Source organism: Rhipicephalus microplus, chromosome 1 (assembly GCF_043290135.1).
Source record: "Rhipicephalus microplus isolate Deutch F79 chromosome 1, USDA_Rmic, whole genome shotgun sequence".
Lineage (NCBI taxonomy): Eukaryota > Metazoa > Arthropoda > Arachnida > Ixodida > Ixodidae > Rhipicephalus > Rhipicephalus microplus.
Genome location: NC_134700.1, coordinates 269,953,973 through 269,979,669, shown reverse-complemented (window position 1 = coordinate 269,979,669; position 25,697 = coordinate 269,953,973). Strand labels below are relative to the sequence as shown.

The 25,697-nt window shown below is 44.4% G+C and overlaps 1 protein-coding gene and 1 long non-coding RNA gene across 2 annotated transcripts; both read left to right on the top strand.

The window, feature by feature from the left end:
- The first annotated feature begins 13,478 nt into the window (after positions 1 to 13,478).
- LOC142817387 (uncharacterized) lies at positions 13,479 to 15,088 on the top strand. The gene is made up of 5 exons (XR_012895206.1): positions 13,479 to 13,601; positions 13,841 to 13,885; positions 14,052 to 14,086; positions 14,246 to 14,302; positions 15,056 to 15,088. It is a non-coding gene; the product is annotated as an uncharacterized LOC142817387 (long non-coding RNA).
- Positions 15,089 to 18,743: 3,655 nt separating this feature from the next.
- On the top strand, positions 18,744 to 20,962 carry LOC119188037 (ribosomal protein S15). Its single transcript, XM_037436049.2, has 4 exons — positions 18,744 to 18,883; positions 19,154 to 19,245; positions 19,605 to 19,839; positions 20,822 to 20,962. Exons 1-4 carry the CDS (start codon positions 18,875 to 18,877, stop codon positions 20,933 to 20,935), a joined length of 450 nt encoding a protein of 149 aa, XP_037291946.1. The 5' UTR covers positions 18,744 to 18,874; the 3' UTR covers positions 20,936 to 20,962.
- The last annotated feature ends 4,735 nt before the right edge of the window (positions 20,963 to 25,697 follow it).

Here is a 25,697-nt window from a genome sequence, read left to right as displayed (position 1 = left end):
AAAATCTAAAGTACAATTTTGTGTTTTCTGCAGACGACTGTAGTATATACATAGATGGAGAGAAACGTGGCCACGTGGCCTACATTTTTGTTTGCTACTACGCAGCCGAGGGCAGCGTTCATTTATTGAAGCCATATTAGCAATAGAAATTGGTGTGAAAATGCTGCGGCAAGGAAGAAGGGAAGGAATGAAGAATATTATACGTCGGCACGCCCTCATCAAGCTTCGACTGCCTCTCTTTTCTCACTTGAGGAAAGCCTTTCGATCCTTCTTTGTTTTCTTAGTTTGTTTTATCCTTCTTGGCCATATATAACTTGGCGAGACCTAAGCAGCACACGAGCTACGGTTCCGGCAGACTAGTGGAGAGGTTAGTGATTGTGTGAGGTGGCCCCTTCTGGGCCTCCTCAAACTTATTCCCATTGCAACAGCAAGCAGCTTCTGATTTCAAGCATTGCGTTTGATTTCCAGTGCAGCATGTACACGTCGTCCCCCTGTCGATTCCCATGCTTGAAAGTATGCTCCTGCAGTGTTGGCACTCAGGCGTGCGCACGGGGGGGGGGGGGGGCAAAGTCAGCTTTGTACATTGACATAAATGGGGGGGGGAGTTGCTGCGAGAAACCTTCGCCCATCCGCCCGCTTGAAGGGGAATCCTGCCCATGGTTGTGAAACAATTTGCTGTTAATCATATGTTGAATAATACCTTCTGTCCAGTATTTTGTTCTGCAAAGCGATAAAGAAGCTTTTCTTGTACTCCCGCGGGTTTTCTTTTTTCTATCAGAAAGTGGGCTCAAAATATAAAGGTAAACACAAATACGCTGTAAATGAAAAAGAAAGAAGGAATCTTCTGAAAATGACATTCAGAGATTGTGTTACTAGTCCAGAATGCCACTGCATATGTAAAAATAGCAGACTGGTCGTGTTAGTTTAGCATAATTGAAGCGTAAGGCGCGACGATGACAATGGACAGAAGGTGGGTAACATGGCGTGGTACACTTCCAAAGCCTTAACAGCCTTGTAAAAAGCAAGTGCGTGCAAAAACATCCTTGCAGCAGCTAGTAATTGTTTGAATGGCTTCGCAGATATTTACAAAGTTTGGAATGTGTGTCATCTAAATCTGGAGATTCCTCAGTGACGATTTTCTGCCGTACTCTGCACATTGGTAGCAAGCCGTAACTGGCGTGGACGTGTCTACCGTAATGCGCTGTGGGACTACATACACAGGTGACCATTATCTCTCCCTCCCCTCTCTCTCTCTCTCTCTCTCTCTCTCTCTCTCTATATATATATATATATATATATATATATATATATATATATATATATATATATATATATATATATATATATATATATATATATATATATATATATATATATATATATATATATATATATATATATATAGACTATGTCTACTTAGGGCAGGTAATAACCGCAAAGCCGAACCACGAGATTGAAGTAACTAGAAGAATAAGAATGGGGTGGAGCACATTCGGCAAGCACTCTCAAATTATGACAGGTAGATTGCCACTATCCTTCAAGAGGGAGGTATATAACAGCTCAATCTTGCCGGTACTTAGCTACGGAGCAGAAACCTGGAGACTTACAAAGAGGGTTCAGCTTAAATTGAGAACGACGCAGCGAGCAATGGTAAGAAAAATGGTAGGTGTAACCTTAAAAGACAAGAGAGCAGAGTGGATTAGGGAACAAACGGGGGTTAAGGATATCATAGCTGAAATCAAGAAGAAGAAATGGACATGGGCAGGGCATGTAGCGCGTAGACAGGATAACCGCTGGTCATTAAGGGTAACTGACTGGATTCCCAGAGAAGGGAAGCGGGTTACGGGGAGACAGAAGGTTAGGTGGGCAGATGAGATTAAGAAGTTTGCGGGTATAAATTGGCAGCAGCAAGCACAGGACCGGGTTAACTGGCGGAACATGGGAGAGGCCTTTGTCCTGCAGTGGACGTAGTCAGGCTGATGATATATATATATATATATATATATATATATATATATATATATATATATATATATATATATATATATATATATAGCTACGCGATCACCAGCGATTATTATAGCACATGTCAGATTATCAACGGCCGACGCTCTGTTCTCCGATACCAGTGTACAGCGTGCACTGCATGCTGTAGTTTGAGATCTGATTTATCGGCCACAAGTTAAGCCAAATCTTGGACACGTCGACTGCAGACGTCACGGCCCCGTGAATATTCTGTGGGAGAACAGTTTGCACGAGACGAAAACACAAAGGCCTTTCCCAAAGGCGTCCTTGTTGCTAGAAGACTACAGTAACGACTGGTGTGTCTAATTAGTCACAGCACAACAGCTCTTCTAGATTATGCCATAATACGAAATAATGCAGCTAACAGCTCTAAATTCAGAAATTATACACTTGCGCCAGTATGGCTACACCGACGGCGCAACACAGCACGATTGCCCGACTCTGCTCTAGGGGACAATACACACACTCTATCCCGTTAAGTACTTACGTGGAATTTTTAGTATGTGAATTTAACTGTTTAAAGTATAATTATTCATTTGCCATGTCTTTATTGAATAAAATGGGAGACATCTTCCAAAACTCTTTGTTTTGATTAAAGATGTTAAATGCAGCTGCATTGCTGTATACAGTAGTTGTTTGATTTAGAAAACATAGGGCATGTTAAAATCAAAGTTCGAGACATAATTTTCTTATGAAATTGATTGTCTTGCATTCAAAAAGTCAGTTTTTGTCCAAACAAAAACAGGAAAATACACATAAGACTCGCCCTATATGTTTTGCATGGCTCCTAATGTTATGAGTGCCACTATCTTTCTAGCAAATAACTGCTAGAAAACACGCTGCTATTGTTTGTCATTACGTGAGGTGTTACATTTGTGAACAACGAATTGGTTGTAATGGCTACTGAAACATCCGAATAGAATCAGTTACGCGGTGTCGTGTGGCACTTTCAGTGACGATAAGCAGGAAAAACACAACGTTGCTAATCAACTTACATAGCTCTCACTAGACCTAATTCATTCATGACAATCTGGTAAAGAAGCAATGTGGTTACTGTATTTCTGCAGCTTTCGCTTGAGCATATACGGCTCTTGAAAGCTGCAGTGAAACCATACAGATTGCCACCAGAACGCAGTTGCACTGTACGCACATTGAACAAACAGAACCTTATTTACGTATAATAGCGAAAATAATAGCGAAAGTTGGGCCAGTTGGTGGTTCATACTTGGGAAGTAAAGAACAGCGCAAAAATATAGACGAGGACATAGGAAGAGACGACACAGCGTACATATACTACCGTATATGTACACTGGTTTTATGATTTTCGTCCATTTAGAATATTCGAATACCCTCTGGCCCGATAATAAAATTGCTAATTACCCCCAAAATAAAATGTGGCAATGATTACAGGTCTGTGAAATGTCATCACTTACATTTCAGCGAGGTAATCAAGAGATAGACGGCAGTTCGCCATGGCTAGGCATCGGGATGAGGTGAAGCGCGGCGACTGATTAAGTCTGATGAAATTATCCAACGTTTCGGAATCACATACGAATTCCTCGCTCTCTGAGCTGCGACTGGAAGTCGTTGTCAAATATGTAGCCAGTAATGCAACGAGCGTGCGCAAATGGAAGACATAGGCCCGTGTTCTGAAACGCTCCTTAGCTCAGTCAGGCAGCCTTAACTGCTTGAGGAAGCCTTATCAGGTATTATGGAAGGCTAAGCGGATCTTAGTCGTTGTAGCATCCGTTTCCCAGTTTTACGGATGAGACGATCTGCTGATACCGGAGCCCTCCCCTACGACGTCTCTCATAATGGTGGTTTTGGTACGTTAAACCCCACATATCAATGAATCAATCAATCAATCAATCAACCAATCAATCAATCAAATCAACGATCAGCAGATGGGCGTTGCAGCTCAGCTTCAGTCTATCCTGATAATTTCACCTCTAGTACCGAAAAAGGATACTACACCCAAGCTGAAAGACCAACACAACAACCTGTGCGCGTGCGGCCATACTTTGTAGTTCGAAGAGTCAGCGAGGCACACTCTCGCGCGTGTCTTCAATATGTACGATTTGCGCATTGCTCACGCCCGCACGAGCAAGCTCCGGAACTAGCTCGCGAACGTTAAAGCCAGGCCGTCAAGTGAGTCGTTCCCAGGTGCCGTGTATAAGCTAGATACTCTTATTGCTGTCAATTGTCTATTGGCGAAGCAGAACGTTCTCCCGGCACCTCAAGGCGCACCAAAATGACGTGACCAATAACAGTAGCATGACGTATGCCATTGCTGGGCATGCGCAAAACCAAAATCACAACATTGACTGGGAAAATGTTACTATCGTCGTTAAGAAAAGAAAAAAAAAAACGTGTCATATCCCGCCGGCTTCTATCGGACCAGCTACAGTGAATATAGGACGACATGAACTGTGCCTGTCATGTACGCACACTCGTTACTTGACCTACTGGCTTCATTATTGACGAAGACTTCCCGTCCAGCTCGAGGAAGACGAACCCGTACGCGGTTCCGAAACATCAGATAACTTCATTTATCAGTCTTGGTCAGTGACCGTGTTTCATCTCATTGCATTTATTTCAAATATACCATCTTCGAGCGAAAGAGGGACAAGATGCTGTGCTGCTAAACTAAAAAAAATGCAAGAAGAGGTAGGAACCTTGATCTCTTATATTCTAGTTTTGTCCTACAACATCAAATCCTTCAATAAGTGTAAACTAGCCTTAAAGATTAATTGTGGGACGCAAACACTATAGAAAAGTAACTAAGAGACAAATGGAATAAGGAATAACTAAGAGACAAAATTGCTTGTTTTGGTCACGATTGCATTGACGCAACACTGGTTCACTGAATGTGGCTTCGTTTGATTGAACCATGCATATGCAGAATTTGGATCATTTTAGATGCGGAGCATTTTATAGTCGCACCTACTCGGAAATCCAGCGTCGGCGGTGTCGTCTACCGCACACCCCACCCCACCCCTTGCGCATGCTCGCGTCCCGCGCCAACTGTCGCTTATTTAGGGGAGGGGAGATATTTTTTATGTGGAGCTGTGGCGGGGGGGGGGGGGGGGCGCACGTGTTTCGTAATACACCCCCATGCTGCGTCACTGGGCACGGGCCGCTGTCGTCGTTCGTTTTATGGTGGGCCTATCTTGGGTCTTCGGATACAGTGTACTAGAAGGATGCAGTGGAATGAACGAGGCGGCCACGCCGCATCTCGACTGATTATCCGGTGGGTGACAGTAGCGGTGGCGCTGCAGTCACTTGGTAGTGAAGATATCAGGAGCGTCTGCATTGGGAGCGCGCGCGCCTTAGGCTGCGAAAGCATGCAATTGCTCGTTTTTAGCGTGTTTAATGCGTTTCTGAGCCTTTATCATTGCATGCACACCTGCTACGCGCCATGGTGCGCAAGTGAATATGCAGGCACGCCGAAATGGCGTCGATACGTTCACTGTTTTAAGAGCCTGCCGAATCACACACACACACACACACACACACACGCACACACACACACACACACACACACACACACACACACGCACGCACGCACGCACGCACGCACACACACACACACGCGCGCACGCACACACACACACACACACACACACACACACACACACAAATTTCACTCGAAATTTGCAAGGATCCGCCTAGCTTCTCACTCTAGCAGCGCTTTGAGCTGCGTTGCATCATTAGTAGCTACTGGCGAACTACAAAGAGAGGAGATGTATCAAAACTGCGAATAAATCATACGCTCGCTTTGTCGGCAGTCTCTACGATATCCAGAGCACTGTGTTCCTCATATGAGCCTACATGCGCTTGATCGTTTCGCAAGAAACACGAGTATAAGTAACGTTGTCACAACATTTATATCGGTGACGACTCAGTTTTATCATGTCAGTTTTGCGGAAGATAACTATTCCTTATTGAAAGGCTTATTAAATATTGAACATACTAAACACAACACACATTCATGTTAAAAAGTGCCAATTGTATATATAGCCCATCTGTTAATCTGCGTAAATTCATTGTAACAAGTACTCATTCAAGTTGTATCGACAGCTTAAATTGCGCTGCTTTCCAAATACTCTATTGGCGTAACGCCATTGCATTAAGGCAGTGGTGCATCTTGTTTTGAGAAATTTAACTTGTATATGTAATAAGTATATCCACAACTACACGCATTTAAGTCACACGTCACCGCCCCATTAACAATACCCATGCAATGCCCATTAGCATAGCTACTACATTTAGGTGGTGTATTTCTCGTCTGACTACGCTAGACTTGAACTAGTTTTAGGACGTCATACTTTCAAAAAGGTGAAATTTACTGTGCGCGTTTGTACACAGACACGCTATATTCAGCTTCGCCAACTGTAAACCTTCGGCGCGAGGCTAGCAACCAGAACTGTTTTTAAGGGCGAAACTTCTTATAGCGGCACCCGTTCGTCCCTCGTAGTCTGTAACAAGTATAACATTTTGACCTCCAAGGGGATGCCGGTGAGAGACTTCTTCTGTGCGTTGTTGAACAATAAAAAATAGTGCTCTATGTACATGTCAATGGCTGCTAATTGGGAACGAGAGACAGGAGCATTCGGCTTTTAGTTAACGTGCAGGCTGCGATCAGGATTAGCAGCCATTGGCATGTACACTGAGCACTATCTGACAAGAAAGGGTTGCTACGTTATACTCGCTGGGTGTAACCTCCTTAGCTTTAGAAAGGTTTAGCGAGCGTTGAGCCGCAGTGCCATGAATACAATGAACTTGTATATACCATGAATGAAGTCGAGGTGGTTAAAAATGGGAAGTAGATACGAAGCGCAAGCCGTAAGAAAGTAAAAGCCGAATTCTCCGCCTCTCATTTCTCATTAGCAGCCATTGGCATGTACATTGAGCACTATCTGACTGAAAAAGTTTGCTACGTTATACTCGCTGGGCGTAACCTCCTTGGTTTTCGAAAGGTTTAACGAGCGTCCGGCCGCAGTGCCATGAATCCAGTGAACTAGTATATACCATGAACTCGAGGTGTTTAGAGGTGGGAAGTGGACCCGAAGCGCTAGCCGTAAGAAAGTGTGCGTGTGCCACCTCTCGTTTAGCCCTTGGAATGTCCGCTGGATGGCGGTGCTTCTATATGGGGAATATATGATGAAAAGATGCGAGATTACTTGGAGAATTGAATAGATCGACGAACGGACACATAGACAGATGCATGGATGGACGCATGAACGGACGCAGGGGCGGCTGCATGGACGAACGCAGGGACGGACGCACGAACAGACGCGCGCACGGACGGGCTGATGGACGCATGGATGGTCACCCTGACGGACGCATGGACGGACGGAAGCAAGAACGAATGGCGGACGAATTCTTCGCCCCACTCTCCATCATTCACTCTTGGATATGCTGCCATTTTTTCTGATTATTTTATGTAATTTGTTTTCCAACACCAATTTTATGTCCCGTATTTCGACCAGTTCAGCTGCTTCTTCGTTTCTCTTGTTGCGCTGTTTCAGTTTACTATTGACGAACCAACTTGCCTAATCCTCAAAGCAAAGTTGACATTTGCAGGTTGGTGATGTACAATCTGAAATATCATTCTGAAAATACAAGTTGTAACGTGCCAACATGGTCTAAGCTAAGATGCGACACAATATTTTTGCCCAAAATAATGTAACGTAGTAAACAAAGCAAAACAACAGATACTGTTTGTAGACATGTGATAGCAGAAATGGTACAAAGTTCACCATATTTCGAGAATACATTTGTACTTCATTTATTTGAGGGGGGGGGGTGTTCCAGCAGAACGACTAACTTTGGCAATTGATGGTCGCTCTGAATGCTTGTAAATATTTTAGTATACCCTAAAAGTTAAAACTAAGAAAAAATTCGTGGTGTAGGAGGTTCAGGTTTCCTTCTTCTCCCATCTCTACAACGGCTTCCCGGTTCTGCGTGCATTTGAAACAGTATTTTTTTCTAATCTCACAGCTTCCTGAGCACAGCTAACTTCCAATAAATCAGCTCAGTTATTCTGTATATTGTAGATGCCAAACCAAAGAAAAAAGAGGACAGAGCAAATCAGTATGTGACACGCCCTTTGTAAATTATTTTCGATCTCTCACAAGGGCTTTTTATGGAGCGCAAATTTAGTAGATTGGCGTGTCATACTTCAATTGCTATGGAATCGTGTGCTAGACACGAATGATAGGCAGGTACGAAGAAATCTGCATTAAGAAAGCGCTACGAAGGAGCCGAAGCGCACAGCAGTTCCTGCGCGCGGCGCATGGCTCTTTCAGTACTATTCGACTGCAGCGCCGCCGCTACGGGCAACACGGAAGGGATCAGGCGGAGAGGCGCGGTCACGCCACTTCACACTTCTAGTACACCCTACTTCGGATCCGAGCTATGGTGGCTAGAATTGGGAGGTGACGCCAGCGCCCGCATATTCGCCGAGCGCGCGCGATCCTCGTTTTCAAGCGCCGCCGCGACGGCCACCACGGCGCTCCTGTCGGCATAGTGATGCGGGCGAAGCGCGCGCTCCGCGCTCTCTCGTCGACTCGCCGCTGGGTTCGCTGGTTCGCCTCTGGAAGCGTGTCTGGGTGTGTGCAGTTTTCCGCGTTGATGTCTCGCTTATGGCAAAATGTATTTAGTTGCTGACATGACAGTGTGAGTGCCGACCTTAGGATGAACTCCAGCACTACGAAAGCGAGGCAACGCCACTGCTTTGCTCCTGGCTGCACGAGCGGCTATGTGTCATCGAGGGAGCAAGGTCAGCGTGCTTCTCTTTTCTCTGTTCCCAAAGACCCTGCCCTCTTCGAAGCCTGGCAACGAGCCGTACCCCGTGCCGACAAGTCGTTGGACGTGAAGTCGGCGCTATGTGAGCTTCATTTCGACGAGCAGTTTATTGAGCGTTTTTACACGCATGTGATAAACGGCGAAACTGTTCAGATTCCCCGAGGGAAACCGGTGCTGAAATCTGACGCGGTGCCAACCATATTCCCAAATGTTCCTGCGTATCTTTCATAGAAAGTGCCGAAGAAAAGGACGTCAAGAACATCCACTTGCGGCCTACCATCGAAAATTCGACGTCAGGAACCAAGCACGTCTGCTTGCGAGGAGACAGCTGGCTCGTACAGCACAGAAAGCGACAGTAACCAAATACCTGTTCCGAATGTGCCCGCAATTCCCGACGTCCGCAAGTGTGGTCTTCCCAGCGCTTACTGGGCTCGACATCTAATTGCTGGAGCCGACAACGCCACGGTGTTTACAGTTTGCGCACTAGATTGTGACAAGTTGACTATTGACAAGTATGTGCTAATGACATCAGATGAAAACAAACTTCAAGCGACAGCTTTTGTGCAAGCCACAAAAATAAAGACCCTTGACATTACCGACATCGAAATGGCAGAAAAGTTGCTTCGCGACGTCGACTCCATGATACCATGCAGAGGGTTTGGTAAAACTGGTGAATTTGGAGTGAATTTAAAGTACAAGGAGAAGACTTTTGATGGCAGAACCTTCAGCCCATCTTGCCGTGGGGTTGCTCCAACGCCAGAAAAAGCCTGCCCACAATGCAAGCACCTCAGTAGACTACTCCTGAATCGTGAGTCCTACAGGCGAAGAAAAGGCAAAAATGTGGCCCAGTCCCAAAAGCTTTCATACAGGCTTAAGCTGCGAACAGCGCAAGCGAAAAGGAGTCGCCTGAGTGTCCTGCAGGCTAAATCACTCATCAAACAAATGAAAGAAAAGAATGCACGGAATGATTCTACAGCATTTGAAGAAGCGGTGAAGGCCCTACCCATTAAGCAGCAGCAACAAGTCAAGGCGTGCTTTGCTGCGGCTAAAAGAAAATCCACGAAAGGGATGAAGTATGAAAGTGAATGGGCTCTAGAGTGCCTTATTATGTCCATGAAAAGCCCACGCCTCTATGAGCATATACGCAAAAACAACATCATGGCGTTGCCTTCTCGAACATCACTACGTCGATATCTCAAGCGTTACAGGAGTGGATTCGGCCTGAGCGAAAAAGTGTTTGCTGCTGTGGCGGAAAAAACAAAATCTATGGACTTGTTCCAGCGCCATGGTGGGCTGTTAATTGATGAGATTAAGCTATCTGAACACTTGAGCTTGGGAACCGATGGCACCATCGAAGGTTTTGTGGACCTTGGGAAGTTCACACCAGAGAGTGAGCGCTCCGTAGCATGTGACCATGGCCTTGTAGTATTGTTCGTGCCTTTTACAGGCACGTGGCACCAGATTATTGGTGTGTTCGCATCACGCAGCAATGTGAAGTCCGAGACGTTAGGCAAAATAATCCTCGAAGCAGTAGTCATGAGCGAAAACGCCGGTCTGCACGTAGAGTTTATCACCACTGATGGAGCTGCGTGGAACAGAAGCATGTGGCACTCATTCGGCATACACGGCAGGAAAGAAAACACAGTATGTAGAAGGCAGCACCCTACAGACCCAGAACGTTTTCTGCACTTCATCTCGGACTTCCCACACCTTCTTAAATGTGTGAGGAACACCTTTGTTCGAACGGGCGTGAAACTGCCAGAAGGCCATGCCAGTGTTGACCCTATTGACTGTGCCCGGAAGCTTGATGAACAGCATGACACGACTCTCAAAGCCATGCCTCATATTAGCAAATCGGTTGTGCATCCCAATGGCTTTGAGAAAATGAGGGTAAATTATGCAGTGCGGCTTTACAGTGATGAAGTCCTCAGAGGCCTTTTCTTGTACAATGCAACCATCGAAGAAAAGCATGGGAGCACAGCGGCGACAGTCAGCTTTGTGGAAAGAATGAGAAGGCTCATTGAGGCCATGACTTCAAGGTGCAGTTCGGGTGCACTTAAGCCTGGAGGGATGCACGAGAAGTGCATTCAAAACTTCTTGACTTACCTGGACGATTGGGAAACAGCTGCTGGCTCCGGAGGTTTCCTAAGCCGCAGTACAGCCGAGGGGCTTCGTGTTACCTTATCAAGCACGCTACACCTTCTCCGCTACCTGACGATGAAGTTGAACTTCAGCTATATGATGACATGCCGCTTGAGTCAGGACCCCCTGGAGAGGCTGTTTGGAATCGTCCGACAAATGTCTGGATGCAATGATCATCCGACTGCCTCCCAGTTCCTAATCTCGGTCAACACTTTGAGCTTCCAGAATTTGGCAAAACCACCGAAAGGAAGCAATGTGTCCTCAGGACTGCTGAGAAGTCTGCTGGGAGCTGACAACGGAAAGGACCTCACTCCTCGGAGGAAATTAGACGAGCTTCTTGACGTAGGAAACCTTGCCGAAGCACATGAAGTGCTCAATGAATACGGCCACGGCACCGAGCATGCAGACATGGTCGTGCAAAGCAGCGATGCCAGACTCATATTCTACATGGCTGGATATGTGGCAAGAAAAAGCGTTGCAAGCACCAAATGTGCAGAGTGCAGCCAGCAGCTCCTACAAGGCGAGAACGATCCATCTCCAGCTGCAGCATCCCTCACGGCTGCTGTTGACCGAGGAGGCCTGCTGTACCCATCAGTCAAGCTCAATGAACTCGTGACCACTCTCGAGAACACTTTTACCCACTGCTTCAGTGTTACAGAAGTCAAACCTGACAGCATCATGGACTTGGTTTCCTTCTTGCAGTTAAGAAAGCTTACACTTGTTGGCTGCCCTGACCACAGTATGTCCCTCACAAACAAAATTATCAAGTTTTATGTTCTTACTAGGCTCCACTTTCATGTCAAAGCCCAGAACAGCAAACGAAATGCTAAGCAGGAAAGAATGAAATTGCTGAAGCTTAGACGCGTGATCTGAGTTTGATATTGTAACTTTAAGCTCTATTGATTTTTTTTTGCCGAGTGGAAAGTGATTGTATGCCTCTTATTACTTAGTGCCAAGCGATGCGCTGTCTGTGTGCAATGTTTCAATGTTTTTAACTACTCCCGAGCGTATGTAAATGTGCGTATTTTTTCATTTTATTTTATTTTACCCTGTATTCCATGATGTGCAATAGATCTTCCTAATAATATGATGTGCAATAAATATTTGTTTTATTTTCCTCGCCCAGAACTTTGGTAATATTTTTTTTAAAAAAACGCCGTCGCCTTGCACTCCAAAACACTGCAGGGATATGCGAACGAAAGCTTTAATTTGCGCAGATTCAACGTCACAGAAGTCTTGCAGCGGCAGCCAATTTCTTTTAATGCTTGAAATGGCGTTCTATCAGCCATCGTCACAGTGAGTTATCTGAATCGCCAATTTATCTGAATCATGCTTCAGCAACAGCATCTTTGAAAGGTCCGCGCGCTCAAGGCGCGCGCGCGTAACTAGCATCACCATTCCGCCGACAGCGCCACCGCCGCGCTGCTCGAAACGAAGGAGCGGCTCCGAGCTCCCGTTGGCGTCACCTCCCAATTCTAGCCACCATATCCGAGCTGAAAAGAACTGCCTCCCTTAGAGTTTCCTAATTTTAGAAAACTCTATGCTGTCTCCCACCATTCTTTGTTGGGTTGCGTCTTCACGGCCGCTGTGTCCATACCACCCATAATATTAGACAAAACAGAGAGAAAACGGTCACTTGGTGTGCTACGCAAAATTAAAAATCGCCACTTTAATAAGTTGCATACTAGCGCCATCTAGCGATGATTATTACAAACTACAAGAACTATTTCTGGCTTCCGAGATTGCACCGTTGTACGTCGACAAATTCTTCAATTATATAAACCATAAAGCTATTTATTATTACAGTGTATCAAAACTACCATTTTTATTGACCAAAATTATTAGAATGTGCTATTGACACGCAATTCATTGTTTAGTGACAAAAACAAAAATGGTAATAATGTGGATAGATAACTAAGTATGTACCCTTCAAATAGTGTGGAGGTTCCCGTCAGATAGCTCCAATTCACAGTGAAGTTGAGTCGTTGAGTACTCAAAATTTTCAATTTCACTCTTACCTTGATTGTAGCTATTATTGTCGGAAACTTTATGCTTGTATCCAACCACTAATCAGAAAACCTTCTTATGATGTTTACAATGTATGATGCTTACAATGTTGCATGCGTTCACAAAGGATGGAAAGATTTGCGTGCGCGCGGCCCTGAGCAAGTTGTGCAGCTTCAAAAAGCGGACGTTGAAGTGGCAATTTCGTGTTTTGTATTACCAGTCCAAAACAACATGGCAACTTACAAGCTCCAGCAAAATTAACCATGGGACGTTTGGATTTTAAAACGAAATTTGAATTCTGACATAGAGTTTCATACAGTAATTGTATAAAATGCTATGAACGCTGGCATTTTTTTTTTTTTTGCAACTTGCCCACTATACTTTTTGTACACTTTTGGTCCCCTAGCGTCAAATCTGTCAACACAGAAGGCGCTGCCTGCAGCGCCACTGATGACTGCTGTGTATTGTGTCAGTGTATATAAATATACTTGCAGCACTGCGTTACCTCTGTTCACTTTGCGCACTGATCCTGAACGGAGCTGTTGGTGCATTCCGAGGCGCATTCTTCCCTGGCACATTTGGTCTCAATCCATATCCATCGTTCGCAAAATGAATTGGTAAGGATGAAACATTTCAATATTTTTCATCGTTACTATAAAAGCTAGCACTCCTGTGTGTTTTGTTGGATTTTACAGCTGAACTTAGAGAAACTTTTGTTCGTCAGTGATGATACTACACAGACCTGTTCCTAACTTTATTTGAAGGAATGCTTTAAGACTGAATCTTTCAATAATGCAAGCTTTTGTGCACGTGCCCCGCAATACGCTAATTGCGACTTGTTTTTCCAACATTGCAGTGTATCAGCGGTAGCGCAACGTGGCTTCATCGTGACACCACGTGTGTACGTATGCTGCCATTCTTTGGCTACATAGCTTATCGCACGTGATGCTTGTTATCCCTGTCCTACTAAAAGTGAGGAGAATGTTTCACTGATCAAAGTAATGTTGTTCATATTTATATACGTCAGCTACAATCTCTTACCTCGTATTTGCACGATTTGCTTACAGACTCGTGTACCTGACAGCTCGGCGGTCGCAGATGAGTAAGTATCGATGCGGTGGCTGTAATATTTTGCGCATGTGATGACAAACCTAGCTCACACCGAGTACGATGAAGATATGGACGTGGCTGACTGCGTGTTTTATTGTGTGATCTACAGCTTTCTCGCGGTTACTTCTGACGGCGAGTTTTTTTATTGCAGCGTCGATTGAACCTGTCGGCGTTAGTTGAAGCAGCGACTGAACGCTCCGGTTAAGAGGTAAGTGTAACAGAAGCAACTTCCTTAGTGGCTGTCAACTGAGTTTTTTTTTTTTCGTCATCGTTGTATTTCTCTCAAGCCCCAGATCAAGCTACACGGATACTTGCTAATGCTCGAGCCTACGCTAGGTGTTAGTGAAATAAAACTTGTTGGATCACGCAACCCGGTCGCATGTGTAAGGGAGGTCTACAAACGACGCTTAATCAAACAGTCCAAATCTGGCAAAGCTCCTAATATGCACTCGATGGTAGCTAAGCAGGTGGGCTGCCAAGTTCGACGACGCGGGTTCGATTTCCGGCTGCAGCCGTAATGAAAGAATGCCCATTTACCTTAATTTAAGTGCACATTGATGCTGCTGGCCAGCTTTAAAATTCTACATTAGTGTGCTTGATAATTTTGTGGTTTGTTAGTAAAGCCTCTTAACTGCAGTGCTTATATTCTTGCAATCAATATTCCCCCAATCTTAGTGTAGCAGTACCTATGGGTGTAAAGCAAATTTTCTAGTCGCAGCTGGTCTCTTGTGATGCCAGTGTCTCAAGTTTTCACAGGGTTCATGTTGCCTTTGTAAATGCTGTATGCCGGTTTGTTCTGCACTGTAATAGCACTTGACAGTCACTTTGTGCCTGTGATGATCAGTGACAAGCATATGTCTGAAATCATTTGCGGACACTCTAGGATATCTGAATGTGCTTTGCATTCATGAAGTGTGGTTGTTGTAGGTCTTGGTATTCATTCCCGTTGCCCCTATTTCAGCATGCTATGAGCTGTTCTTCCTCGTTTCAAAGGTGAGTAATGCAATGATTGTAGTTCCTTCTTGCATGTGATGAATTCTTTGTCTCGTTCGTATGAGTATACTGATTACACAAATCGGAAAGTGCTGAAACCTTGCATGCTTTGCAGAAGGTTGCATTTTCTGGACTGTTCTGATAATTGCACTTATTTTTCAGGACAGTTCTTTCAGACAAATTTGGGATGTCTGCAGGCAGTGCTTCTTGGATTTTGTCCTATCAAACAGGTTTGTTGATTTACTGCTGCTCGAGTTTCTTTATATGTATGATGATTCAAGTCCTCTTAATTTTTATTGGTGAAATATACTTGCCCTCACTGATGGTCAAGTTTTCTATAGCATTTTGGAATTCCTTTGCTATCGCTAAACTATCTCCTATGTTATTACAGGTTTGCCTAAGCTGCCCGATTGCCAATAGTGAATCTGCACTGGTGGATGAGATATCCCGGCTGCGGCGGCTGCATTTCGGATGGAGGCGGAAATGTTGTAGGCCCGTGTGCTCAGATTTGGGTGCACGTTAAAGAACCCCAGGTGGTCGAAATTTCTGGAGCCCTCCACCACGGCGTCTCTCATAATCATATGGTGGTTTTGGGACGTTAAACCCCACATATCAATCACTCAACTGGTGGATAGTCCCATTGAAAGGTTTGTTGATTTACTACTGCTCGAGTTGCTTCATATGTATGATGATTCAAGTCCTCTCAATTTTTCTTGGTGAAATACTTGCCCTCACTGATGCTCAAGTTTTTTTTATAGCATTTTAGAATTCCTTTGCTATTGCTAAACTATCTCCTATGTTATTACAGGTTTGCCTGAGCGGCCCTTGAAGTGTTAAGATAGCCAATAGTGAATCAGCACTGGTGAATGAAACTCCTAGTCCCATTGAAAGGTTTGTTGATTTACTGCTGCTTGAGTTGCTTTCTGTGTGTGATGATTCAAGTGCTCTCAATTTTCCTTGGTGAAATATACTTGCCCTCACTGATTCACAAGTTTCTTTCGAGAATCCTAAAGTCCTTTGCTATTAGTAAGCAATCCCCTTTGTTACAGGTCTGCTTGGGGTGTCCCTGAACTGTTGGACGGTTGCTTCAAACATTGCTATATGGGTGAGTACAAATTTTCATTTTATGGTTCTGTCGTTTGTGGTGATGAGAGCATACCATTTTGTACCACCCCAGTCCTAGTTGTCATGCGGATTGATCTATTCTGAGCTGTCTAGTGTTAGAATTTTCACCAAAATGAAAAATGTGGCTGGTGCTCATGGCATTTCACTCGTTTTAGGTGCTGTTCCCTAGCTCATCTGCTGGTGTAGGTGAGTGGATATTCATTTCAACTATTGTCATTCATGGTGATGAGAGCATACTATTGTACCGTCCCAGTCCTAGTTGTCATGCGGATTGATCTATTCTGAGCTGTCTAGTGTTAGAATTTTCAAAATGAAAAATGTGGCTGGTGCTCATGGCATTTCACTTGTTTTAGGTGCTGTTCCCTAGCTCATCTGCTGGTGTAGGTGAGTGGATATTCAACTATTGTCATTCGTGGTGATGAGAGCATACTATTGTACCGTCCCAGTCCTAGTTGTCATGCGGATTGATCTATTGACAGTCTAGTGTTCAAATAAGTGTAGTGAGAAGCCACTTGTACTCTTGATTCTTTTCAAGGTCATGCCAGGTGCACTTGGATTATGGCAAGCACTGCTGTGGATAGTGAACAATGCCTGGAGACAATGTTCGACCTCTTCTGGTGTTCAGTTGTCTTTCAAGATAACGTCGGCCCAAGAACATTCGAATCTCAAATAAAAAATTTTCCAATTGAACATGTGTCCTGTTAGTGTTTGGCACTCTCACTTGCTAAATGTAAGCTGAGGTGCTAGTGCTCAATAACCCCATCGTGCATGCAAGAAAAGACTTGAGCTGCCTAGCAATAGAAAAGTTTCGATGGCAGCATGCTGACCGTATGTGCTTCCGTTAGTTCATACCACCTATTAGCCTGTTCACGGCAGGACAAATGGCTCTCCTTACTACAGCAGATCCACTCCATCTTCGTGGGCAGGCCCTGCCGCTTGTCCGCTCTCTTGGTGTTCGCCTGCTTGCTTTAGGCACGTATTTACAAACCAACCTTGGCCTTACCTCACGTTTTCCTCAAGTTCCTGTACTCTCTACGTGCGTTATAAGCGCACAGAAATGGTAACAGGGTAAAATAAGATTTGTTCATGCATACGGGCCTACTTTGCTCATCAAGCGTTATAATGGATTGAAACCGATAAGGAAAACTCGAGGTAAGGTTGAGGTTGGTTTGCGGTGTACTAGGGCCACCCCTCAATGCACTGTGCTACCGTCGCGCCCTCAAAAGGTGGTGGTGGTAGTAAGAAGAGGAAGAGGCACCTCCGGGTAGGGAGCACGGCGCAGTGCCTCATGAAAAGGGAGCAGACTAGACACTGGGGTCTAAGCCCACCCCTCCGATCTGAAAAAATTAACGAGCATTAAACCTTTACCCCTCCGAAAAACATGGCGACGCCAGATATATGGAGCCAGTTTTGCAGTGGCTTTTTTTTTTTTTTTTCGTGCTAATCTTGCCGCTGGGACTGTGTAGAAATGACACACGTGGGTCGTGCAAGAGGGTCTGCGAGGGCTGTGTTCTACTACCACGTATCAGCCCCGCCGCGGTGGTCTAGTGGCTAAGGTACTCGGCTGCTGACCCGCAGGTCGCGGGTTCGATTCCCGGCTGCGGCGGCTGCATTTCCGATGGAGGCGGAAATGTTGTAGGCCCGTGTACTCAGATTTGGGTGCACGTTAAAGAACCCCAGGTGGTCAAAATTTCCGGAGCCCTCCACTACGGCGTCTCTCATAATCAAATGGTGGTTTTGGGACGTTAAACCCCACAAATCAATCAATACTACCACGTATCAATATTCCAAGTTCCTAGGTTACGCTGCCCTGGCCTAGGAACTCCGACGGACCCTGTGAAGTGGAGTAGCTGCCGGCAAGCATTTCGTTCAAACGTTTCGTTGACGCTCAGTCACTCAGACAATTATAATTATTTGTTGAACTCCAGATGTACCGTGTACTATGTGGAAAAAGCCACATTTGTAAAAGCGTCAGAGGGGTGTGCGCAACGCGCATGAAAGAAAAACTGTGGTAACTGGCGAGAAAGCAAAAAAAAAAAAAATACCCGTGCCGAGTTCAGTGTTCTAGATCTTGGAGGAACTTTCAAACACCTCAGCTGTGGAAGTATTCCCAGACATTAACAAAAAAAATGTTCATAAAAGGGCGACAATCATCATCAGCACGTAATGTAAAAATAAAAAAAGTTAGGAGGAATTCACAATTGAAAAAGTTCAGCGCGTACACAGCACATATTATGCACAAAACTATAAATAGTATGGCTTCAACCATGGAGGCAGGAAATGAAGTTTTAACTAAGTACACCATACAGTGTTATACGTAAAAACCGGGTTTCAACTCAACACCATCAACGCGCAAAAAAATTGTTCGAAAAAATGAAATCCGATGGCGGCGGAAATGTTGTAGGCCCGTGAGCTCAGATTAGGGTGCACGTTAAAAAACCCCAGGTGGTCGAAATTTCTGAAGCCCTCCACTACCGCGTCTCTCATAATCATGTGGTGGTTTTGGGACGTTAACCCCCACATAGCAATCATCAATCGAAAAAACGAAACAAAAATAGTTTGTTAAGAAGTGTTCACTAGAGGGCCTCACAATTCCCGTGGTTCCGCTTCCGCCAGCGCTAGGCCTTCCTTTCCTACCAAGCTCTTCGAGGAGGCTTTCGCCATGGAGGATGTAAGTTTCAAATCGTCAATAATCTACGGAATCTAGTATTTTTTAAACGCGATTGCTGTAGTGGATGTGACGTGGAGGCTCTACTTTATCTTGAATATTTATTATTTTCGTTTCTAGACGCTTGTTGACAGATTTAATTGTGTTGTAGCGGTCGGTCATGGGGGGTTGTTGCCGTAAATTAACGCTTCGGAGAACGAGCTCTTGGTGCTGGTTTAACTCAGTGGGTATGAAAAAAACTGCAGATGACATGATTGTTTACTTTATACGCAGGAAAACCAGCAAGAGTTGGCCAAGAAGAAGCGTACTTTCCGCAAGTACACTTATCGCGGTGTCGACCTGGACCAACTGCTTGACATGTCCAGGTCAGTAGAGTGCCTTGGCGAATTTTTCTGCGTTTGTGGAAGTGCACAGAACCACTAAAGAAGGCAACGCAACCAAAGCCGAAATATTTACCCTGACCACGGTGTTACCCCGGCTTCCGAGGCGCCTGCACGGTGTAAATGTTTCTAATCGAATCGCATTCATGGTGGCTCATAGCATAGAGCTTGTTTCCTATAGCAAGCTAGATTCCAGCTCCGAAGATGCTTTGTTTATAGCAACGTCAACGTCGTGCAGTAGAGGCATGTGACGTTGCCTTTTACTATGGAGCCGGCGAGTTGACGAAATGACACGGCTCGATGCATGCGAAGTCGCTGAAATAGTTTCGTTGCTATACTTTCAGCACGCAGTTGATGGAGCTGATGCACTGCCGTGCAAGGCGGCGTTACTCGCGTGGTCTGAAGCGCAAACCTCTGGCCCTCATCAAGAAGCTTCGACGCGCCAAGAAGGAGTGCGGCCCGCTGGAGAAGCCCGAGGTTGTCAAGACGCACTTGCGTGACATGCTTGTCGTGCCCGAGATGGTCGGCTCCATCGTCGGCGTCTACAACGGCAAGGCTTTCAACCAGGTCGAAATCAAGGTGCGTCAAATTCGAGCGTGCTGCTGAGGCTGCTCTCGATGGCTTTCGTGAAATCGCTGCATGTAAGCTTGGCGAATGCTGCTTTGTCAGGAAGAGGCTAAAGTCCAGCTGTATTTATCGTAAAATAGTGGATAAGTTCGTTCGCTTCTGCAGCGTGCGCTGCACCGGTTGCCTAGAAAGCTTATTTCACATAAATGGCAGCGCACTGCTAGCAGTTTTCTTTGTTTTGGTCTTGTTGAAACTATGCGAAGCTACAGTCCACAGTTCTGGGAGCAACTGTCTGTTATAAAACGAGCTTTCAGAGTGTTCGTGCGGTTTCCTCGTCGTAAACATGGTGATGCAAAGTAGGCGGTTCCTCTCGGAGAGTGAGCGTTACACCATTTCACAGTGATGCTTGAAGTGACCATGATTAAGGTGGTAATTTTGGCTGAAATGAATGTTGAAAATAGTGAGCACAGACGATGATGATGATGCTGCTATTGAGAAGCTAGTTGTATTTCATGCCCCCACGTGCTTTGTTAAGTTTTTCATATTTATTAGTCACTTGACTGCATTCAATGTAGGACAGAGTCGAGATCAAAAAGGCAGTTTTTCTGGTGTGATGTGTTGGTGAAAGTTATTGTAGATTTTAGGAGCATGCAATACAGGAAGTGAAATCAAGCTGAGCAAGAGGCAGAGGTGAATGTTTTAAGTAAAGATGTACTCTGCTTTGAAATTGTTCTGCGGCCACAATTCATGTTTCTAGAGACTGGTAACTCGGCGAAACTGTTGCCACGCTTGCTGCACGAGATTTTATTTTGCATTGACAGCCACAAGGCAGCTGCTTTCTGCACTTTGAGCCCTTTTGTGATGATTTTGTTCTCACGATGGTCTACCGATAAAAACCTGAGGACATCCAACACTAATCTGATGAAATAGCTGAAAAGCTGAGGACAGCCGCTTTTTGTTTATATCACTAAAGGTTGGTTGGTTTTTCTTGCAGCCTGAAATGATTGGCCACTACCTCGGAGAGTTCAGCATCACCTACAAGCCTGTGAAGCATGGTAGGCCCGGTATTGGTGCTACACATTCTTCTCGCTTCATCCCTCTGAAGTAGACCAATAAACTCGTTCCTCCCATTGTTCGTTCACATCCATTTATGATGATTGTTAAAAACAAATATACACTACATACAGAACCTGTATGTCCCACTAAATTGAAAAGAAAAAAAATCTTGGAAGGGTGCCGATAGTGTAATAATAGAAATCGACAATATTGGTATAAAGGCCCTGCAAAGCTATTTGAGCATGTTTGGAAAACGTTCATCGGTAGTTGAGGCTCCTGAGTACATGAGAGCCAAGTAATGTGTTGACGGGCAAATATCTTCACAACAAGCACTTAGTTTCATCAGGTCGTTTGCTTGGAAAGGAGTAAAAAAATAAAAGGCTACCATTATGGGGCTTTACACCAAACTCTATGGTTCGGGCATACTGTAGGCGACATGTAAATTTTAATCTGGAGTTTAAGTAGCACTGAAATTTAAGAATGTGGCTTTACTTTGCATGTCATTCCCATCTAGATGGGGCACTTTGCTAGGAATTCAACCCGTACCCTTGTTTGTACCCTTCAAAATTGCGTAGCTGCCATATGGTCGGCAACAAAATGTAAGCGTGCTCCACTTGTATGGAGCATGCTTTGTTCTACAGTGAAAGCTCTTCCGAGGTTGCAATAGCAAATTTTTGTGGCATTAGTTGTTCGCTACCGCCGCTAACTGCAATAGCTTGAAATAAGCAAAAATATTCAGGATATGATTGAATTCAAATGCTGGCCCTTTTTGCATGGCAGCAGAATATTGTTTACACAAAGCCCCAACAGAGTTCACAATGGGCTCCAGCAAGGCAGCTCTTCCATCTTTTACTGTGCCATGTGCTCTGCACAGGCCAGCCTTCTCTTTTGTTTATAATTTGTAAATGTCAAATCGAGGTGAGTGCACTTAATGAGACCATGAAGTTGACTGATCTGATGTATATATTGCCCTGAAATGTATTTCTAATTACTAGCAGGTACCGTTTTGCTGGCTAATTGGTTCTTTCTGAACTACTGTGTGACACAATCTGAATAAAAGAGGTGTAGAAAAAAAAGGAGATAATATGAAAGAGTGCAGACCACCAACAGTTTTTTTTATTAGCACTAGAAAGCCAGTGAAGGCAACATTACACTTGCATCATGTAGAGCCCTTCATTCTGCTTTTGAGTGCTAAACAATGGAACATTCTGATAGGCTTGTGCATATATTCGAATGCTTCAAATATTCGAACGAATAGTACGGTATTCCAATTTGGTTTGATTCGTATTTAAATTATTGAAAAATTTGAAATATTTTCAATGAATGAATAGGTGCATATTATTCCAAATGTACCGCCTGTAATGGCGAATTCCATTGAGAGAACAGGAGTAGAGGGGCAGGGCTCTGAGGAGTGGGGCCGCTCAACCTACCACAGGAATTCGCCGCACTCCCGGAGGGCAGGTGAGGTGACGAGTAGGGAGACCATGTGACTGAAACATTCGAAGCCCCGGCATATTCTTTGTGGGGCAGCAGCAGAATACGTGTCAAACCGGTCAGCCACACGCTTCATGCTTATTCTAATACAGCCACACGCTTATTCTAATACCTTGTATGTTTGTGCGACGATGCATTCGGCAGACGTCAGCTATTGTAGCCATCCGTACAAAACAGCGGTGTCAAAACAACTACACATGGTTGCTACAATTGCCGCCGCGCTCGCCGGCTGAAGAAAAATTCGGAGGCCGTGACGTTCAAGGACCACGTGACTCATCGTACTGCACCTACTCTGCTTTTCAAGCGAGAGCACTGCAGACTGCTCCTGGCTGCTCTTGGCGCTGCAAAAACACTCTCGCTCTACCAATGGATGACAGTGCTCCTGCACCTGTTGGACCACTGAAACACGGCGGCTCTGAAGAGAGCACTTTAAGCGTGCTTTTGGGTGCTCCTGCTCACCCAATGGAATTTGCCGTAAACAAGGTTTTACGGCAGTGTAGGGGTGCCAGACTGTGAAAGTACTTATCCAGGAGAAATCTACTCTGCTGCGAAGCCACCCTTCAAATTTAAAGGGGCCCTGCAACACTTTTTGAGCACTGTCAGAAAACGCTGCTCATCGCTAGTGGAGGCTACCGAGGACACGCAAGCCAAAAAAATTGCTCGCTTCTTGCGGCAAACGACTCCACAAGCTCGGAAAGCACGCCAGACGAATTTTTTTTCCCCATGCTATCCCTCCCTGCTTAGCTTCTCGGCACTTACGTCGGGATGAGAAGAATGAATGCTCTTGCAGCGTGCAACAAATTTTTGCAACGCCGTGCGTACTGGACGAATTTTAAACATTTTTGCGCCGGCGAATTAACGAGGCAATCAGCTTCTTTAGTGAAACCATTCCATAGCTACTTGAAAAAATGCTGCACGGCCCCTTTAAATGAAAATATTCCCCCGATATCAATTCATTTTAGTAAGCTTAAATGTTTGTTACGGCTTACATGCTCTAAGCAAGGGAGCAGACTGGTCTTTGGGACCAAAAAGACAAAAAGATATATCTAAATTTTCACACACCAGGAAGGGGTACTTTTTTTGTAATGTCTCTCTAACTGTTCAGATTTTAACATGCAGAACCTGCAAAAAAGTGGGGAACAGACTTTCAGGCTTCTTTATAATTTGCCGGCACCTGTGTTAGAAGCTCTGCTATGAACTTATGAGCACCTTTACGAGGATTCAACACATGCGCTCCAGGATTGTAGCTTTTTGAAGAAGCTGTGCGTTTTTTAAGTTTTTTCCATTTTTCTCAAAAAAGTAAATTTACGACTGTTCAATTTTGAGGCCTCAATATCTCTGCAGCTAGGGCAGGTACAACAATAATTCTTTTCGCAATGGAAACCTGTATGTGTGTAGAATACAAGTGTGGGAGCAGAATTTAGAGCACAAGCCTTTTTAATTAATTACTCATCGAAATTGTAATTTAATTGCAAATGCTTTGAAAATTCATAGTTAATTTTGCTATAAAATAACCCAAGAAGGACTAAAAACAACAAAAAAACTCTCACACACTTTGAATCTATAGTCATTAGTCGATGTTTACATATCTTAAATATAACTTAAGAACTTTTTTCTATGGTGGCCTTAAAAATAGGGAGTGAACTTAAGTTATCTCAAGAACAAGATGAGTTACAGAAAAACTAATTAAATATTTGAAATCAGTAGAAAAACTGCATAATCCTGTGCAGTTTGATCAAGATCACTGAAAAAATAAAAAAAAATGTCTAAGATCAGTCTGCCCCCTTATATGTTAAAATGTTACATACTTTAAGGGTTATGACTCGCATCCTGCCGAAAGTCGAATCCTGCTACTACTAGAAGTTGTTTTGACTTCCTTTCAACTAAAAAGGCATTTGCGTAGAGGCCCTATTTCAATTTTTAAAAATATTGTGCAGGTTAGTTAGGTCAAGATAAATATGCCCATTTTCTTAATGTTATTTATACTATTCAAATTTGATTTGAAATTATTTGACCAAAATCATTATTCCCTTCGAACCTAAAATTCACTATTCGCACAAGCCTAAACATTCAGTGCAGGCAGAACACAAGTTGCATTTTGTTTGTTGCAGATGCTCTAACAAACGCTATTATGGAATGAACTGCATTAAAGTGCTTATTTGGGCCGGCTCGAACATGATCAACAAAGCGAAAAAACAGCGTGTGTGTGTGCGTGCCAGTGCACATTCGATCCTCACCAGGAAATTTGACAAGTGAATGATTACATAATCACAGTTTTTTTTTCAGATGCATACAAATATAACAAATTCTACTCTTTCATGTCACTCTTCTCCTCTCGCTCCTCATCAAGTTTCGTGTGCTATATACAGCCCCATGTATGAAATAAACCTTGGTTGTAAGTCAGCGCTTCGTCCGTCTCCGTCATTGTCCTGTGTTACGCGTTATTTCGCTTCGTTGGCCATTACAGAACTGCAATATCTTCTTTCAGTTTAAATTTAATGGCTTTAAACTTCATTTTTCATTCTACAAAAGTGTTTAATGCCGTGTTCCACCATGGCTTCACTGATATATTTCCATCACGAATATATGACAGATTGCAAAGAAAAAAATCTAAAAAAAATACACCACCTCCCACTAAAAGGAACCATGTGGGGATGCGAAGCAGCACTGGTTTCTCACTTGTGTTTCCTATTGTATTTCCCATTTGTATCTTTTCATGTATGTTTCACTTTTCTGTGGAGCTGTGTATACGTTGTGTACCGCTTAAGATACCCCCCCTCCCATTTATGTGTATTACCGTGTGTGTGTCGCAAAGTGAACACGCAGTGCTGCTAGGAGAGTGCAATGGAGCGAGCACGTGTAGCATTATGCACGAGTGCACAGCTGTGGTGGAGGGATAAACGGGAGAGAAGAAATGAAGGGAAGGCTGCGCTCTGCCACCTCCTCCCACCTCCGTGCACTCATGCGAGGAGAGGGGGGAAAGTTGGCGCATGTGCAGTTGGGGAGTGTATGGTCGCTGAGAGACGGACACAGCTTTGAGCAAAAGCTGCATTACGCTTAAAGTTACGTCACGAGGCGTCAAACTTATGGCCCTTCGCACAGCGACGAGACACCACTTAACCACTGAGCGTACGATCTCCAGCTTACTATAGGCAAGCTATTTATATACACCATATAACATTGCCAGTCCTCTGAGCTCGCCAACTTCAGTATGTTTTTGGCATTACTAGCAAGACGGCACGCAAGGAACGCTTTGAAGGTCACTCGTTGCGAGTGCTTCTCTTGGCCATGGTAGCTCATACGTGCGCATCTTTCTCTTG

What these genes read in the sequence shown, in the direction of transcription:
- LOC119188037 (XM_037436049.2), top strand. An exon ending in CAACTGCTTGACATGTCCAG is followed by an intron (nt 19,246 to 19,604) that starts GTCAGTAGAGTG and finishes CTATACTTTCAG; the next exon opens with CACGCAGTTGATGGAGCTGA. An exon ending in TCAACCAGGTCGAAATCAAG is followed by an intron (nt 19,840 to 20,821) that starts GTGCGTCAAATT and finishes TTTTTCTTGCAG; the next exon opens with CCTGAAATGATTGGCCACTA.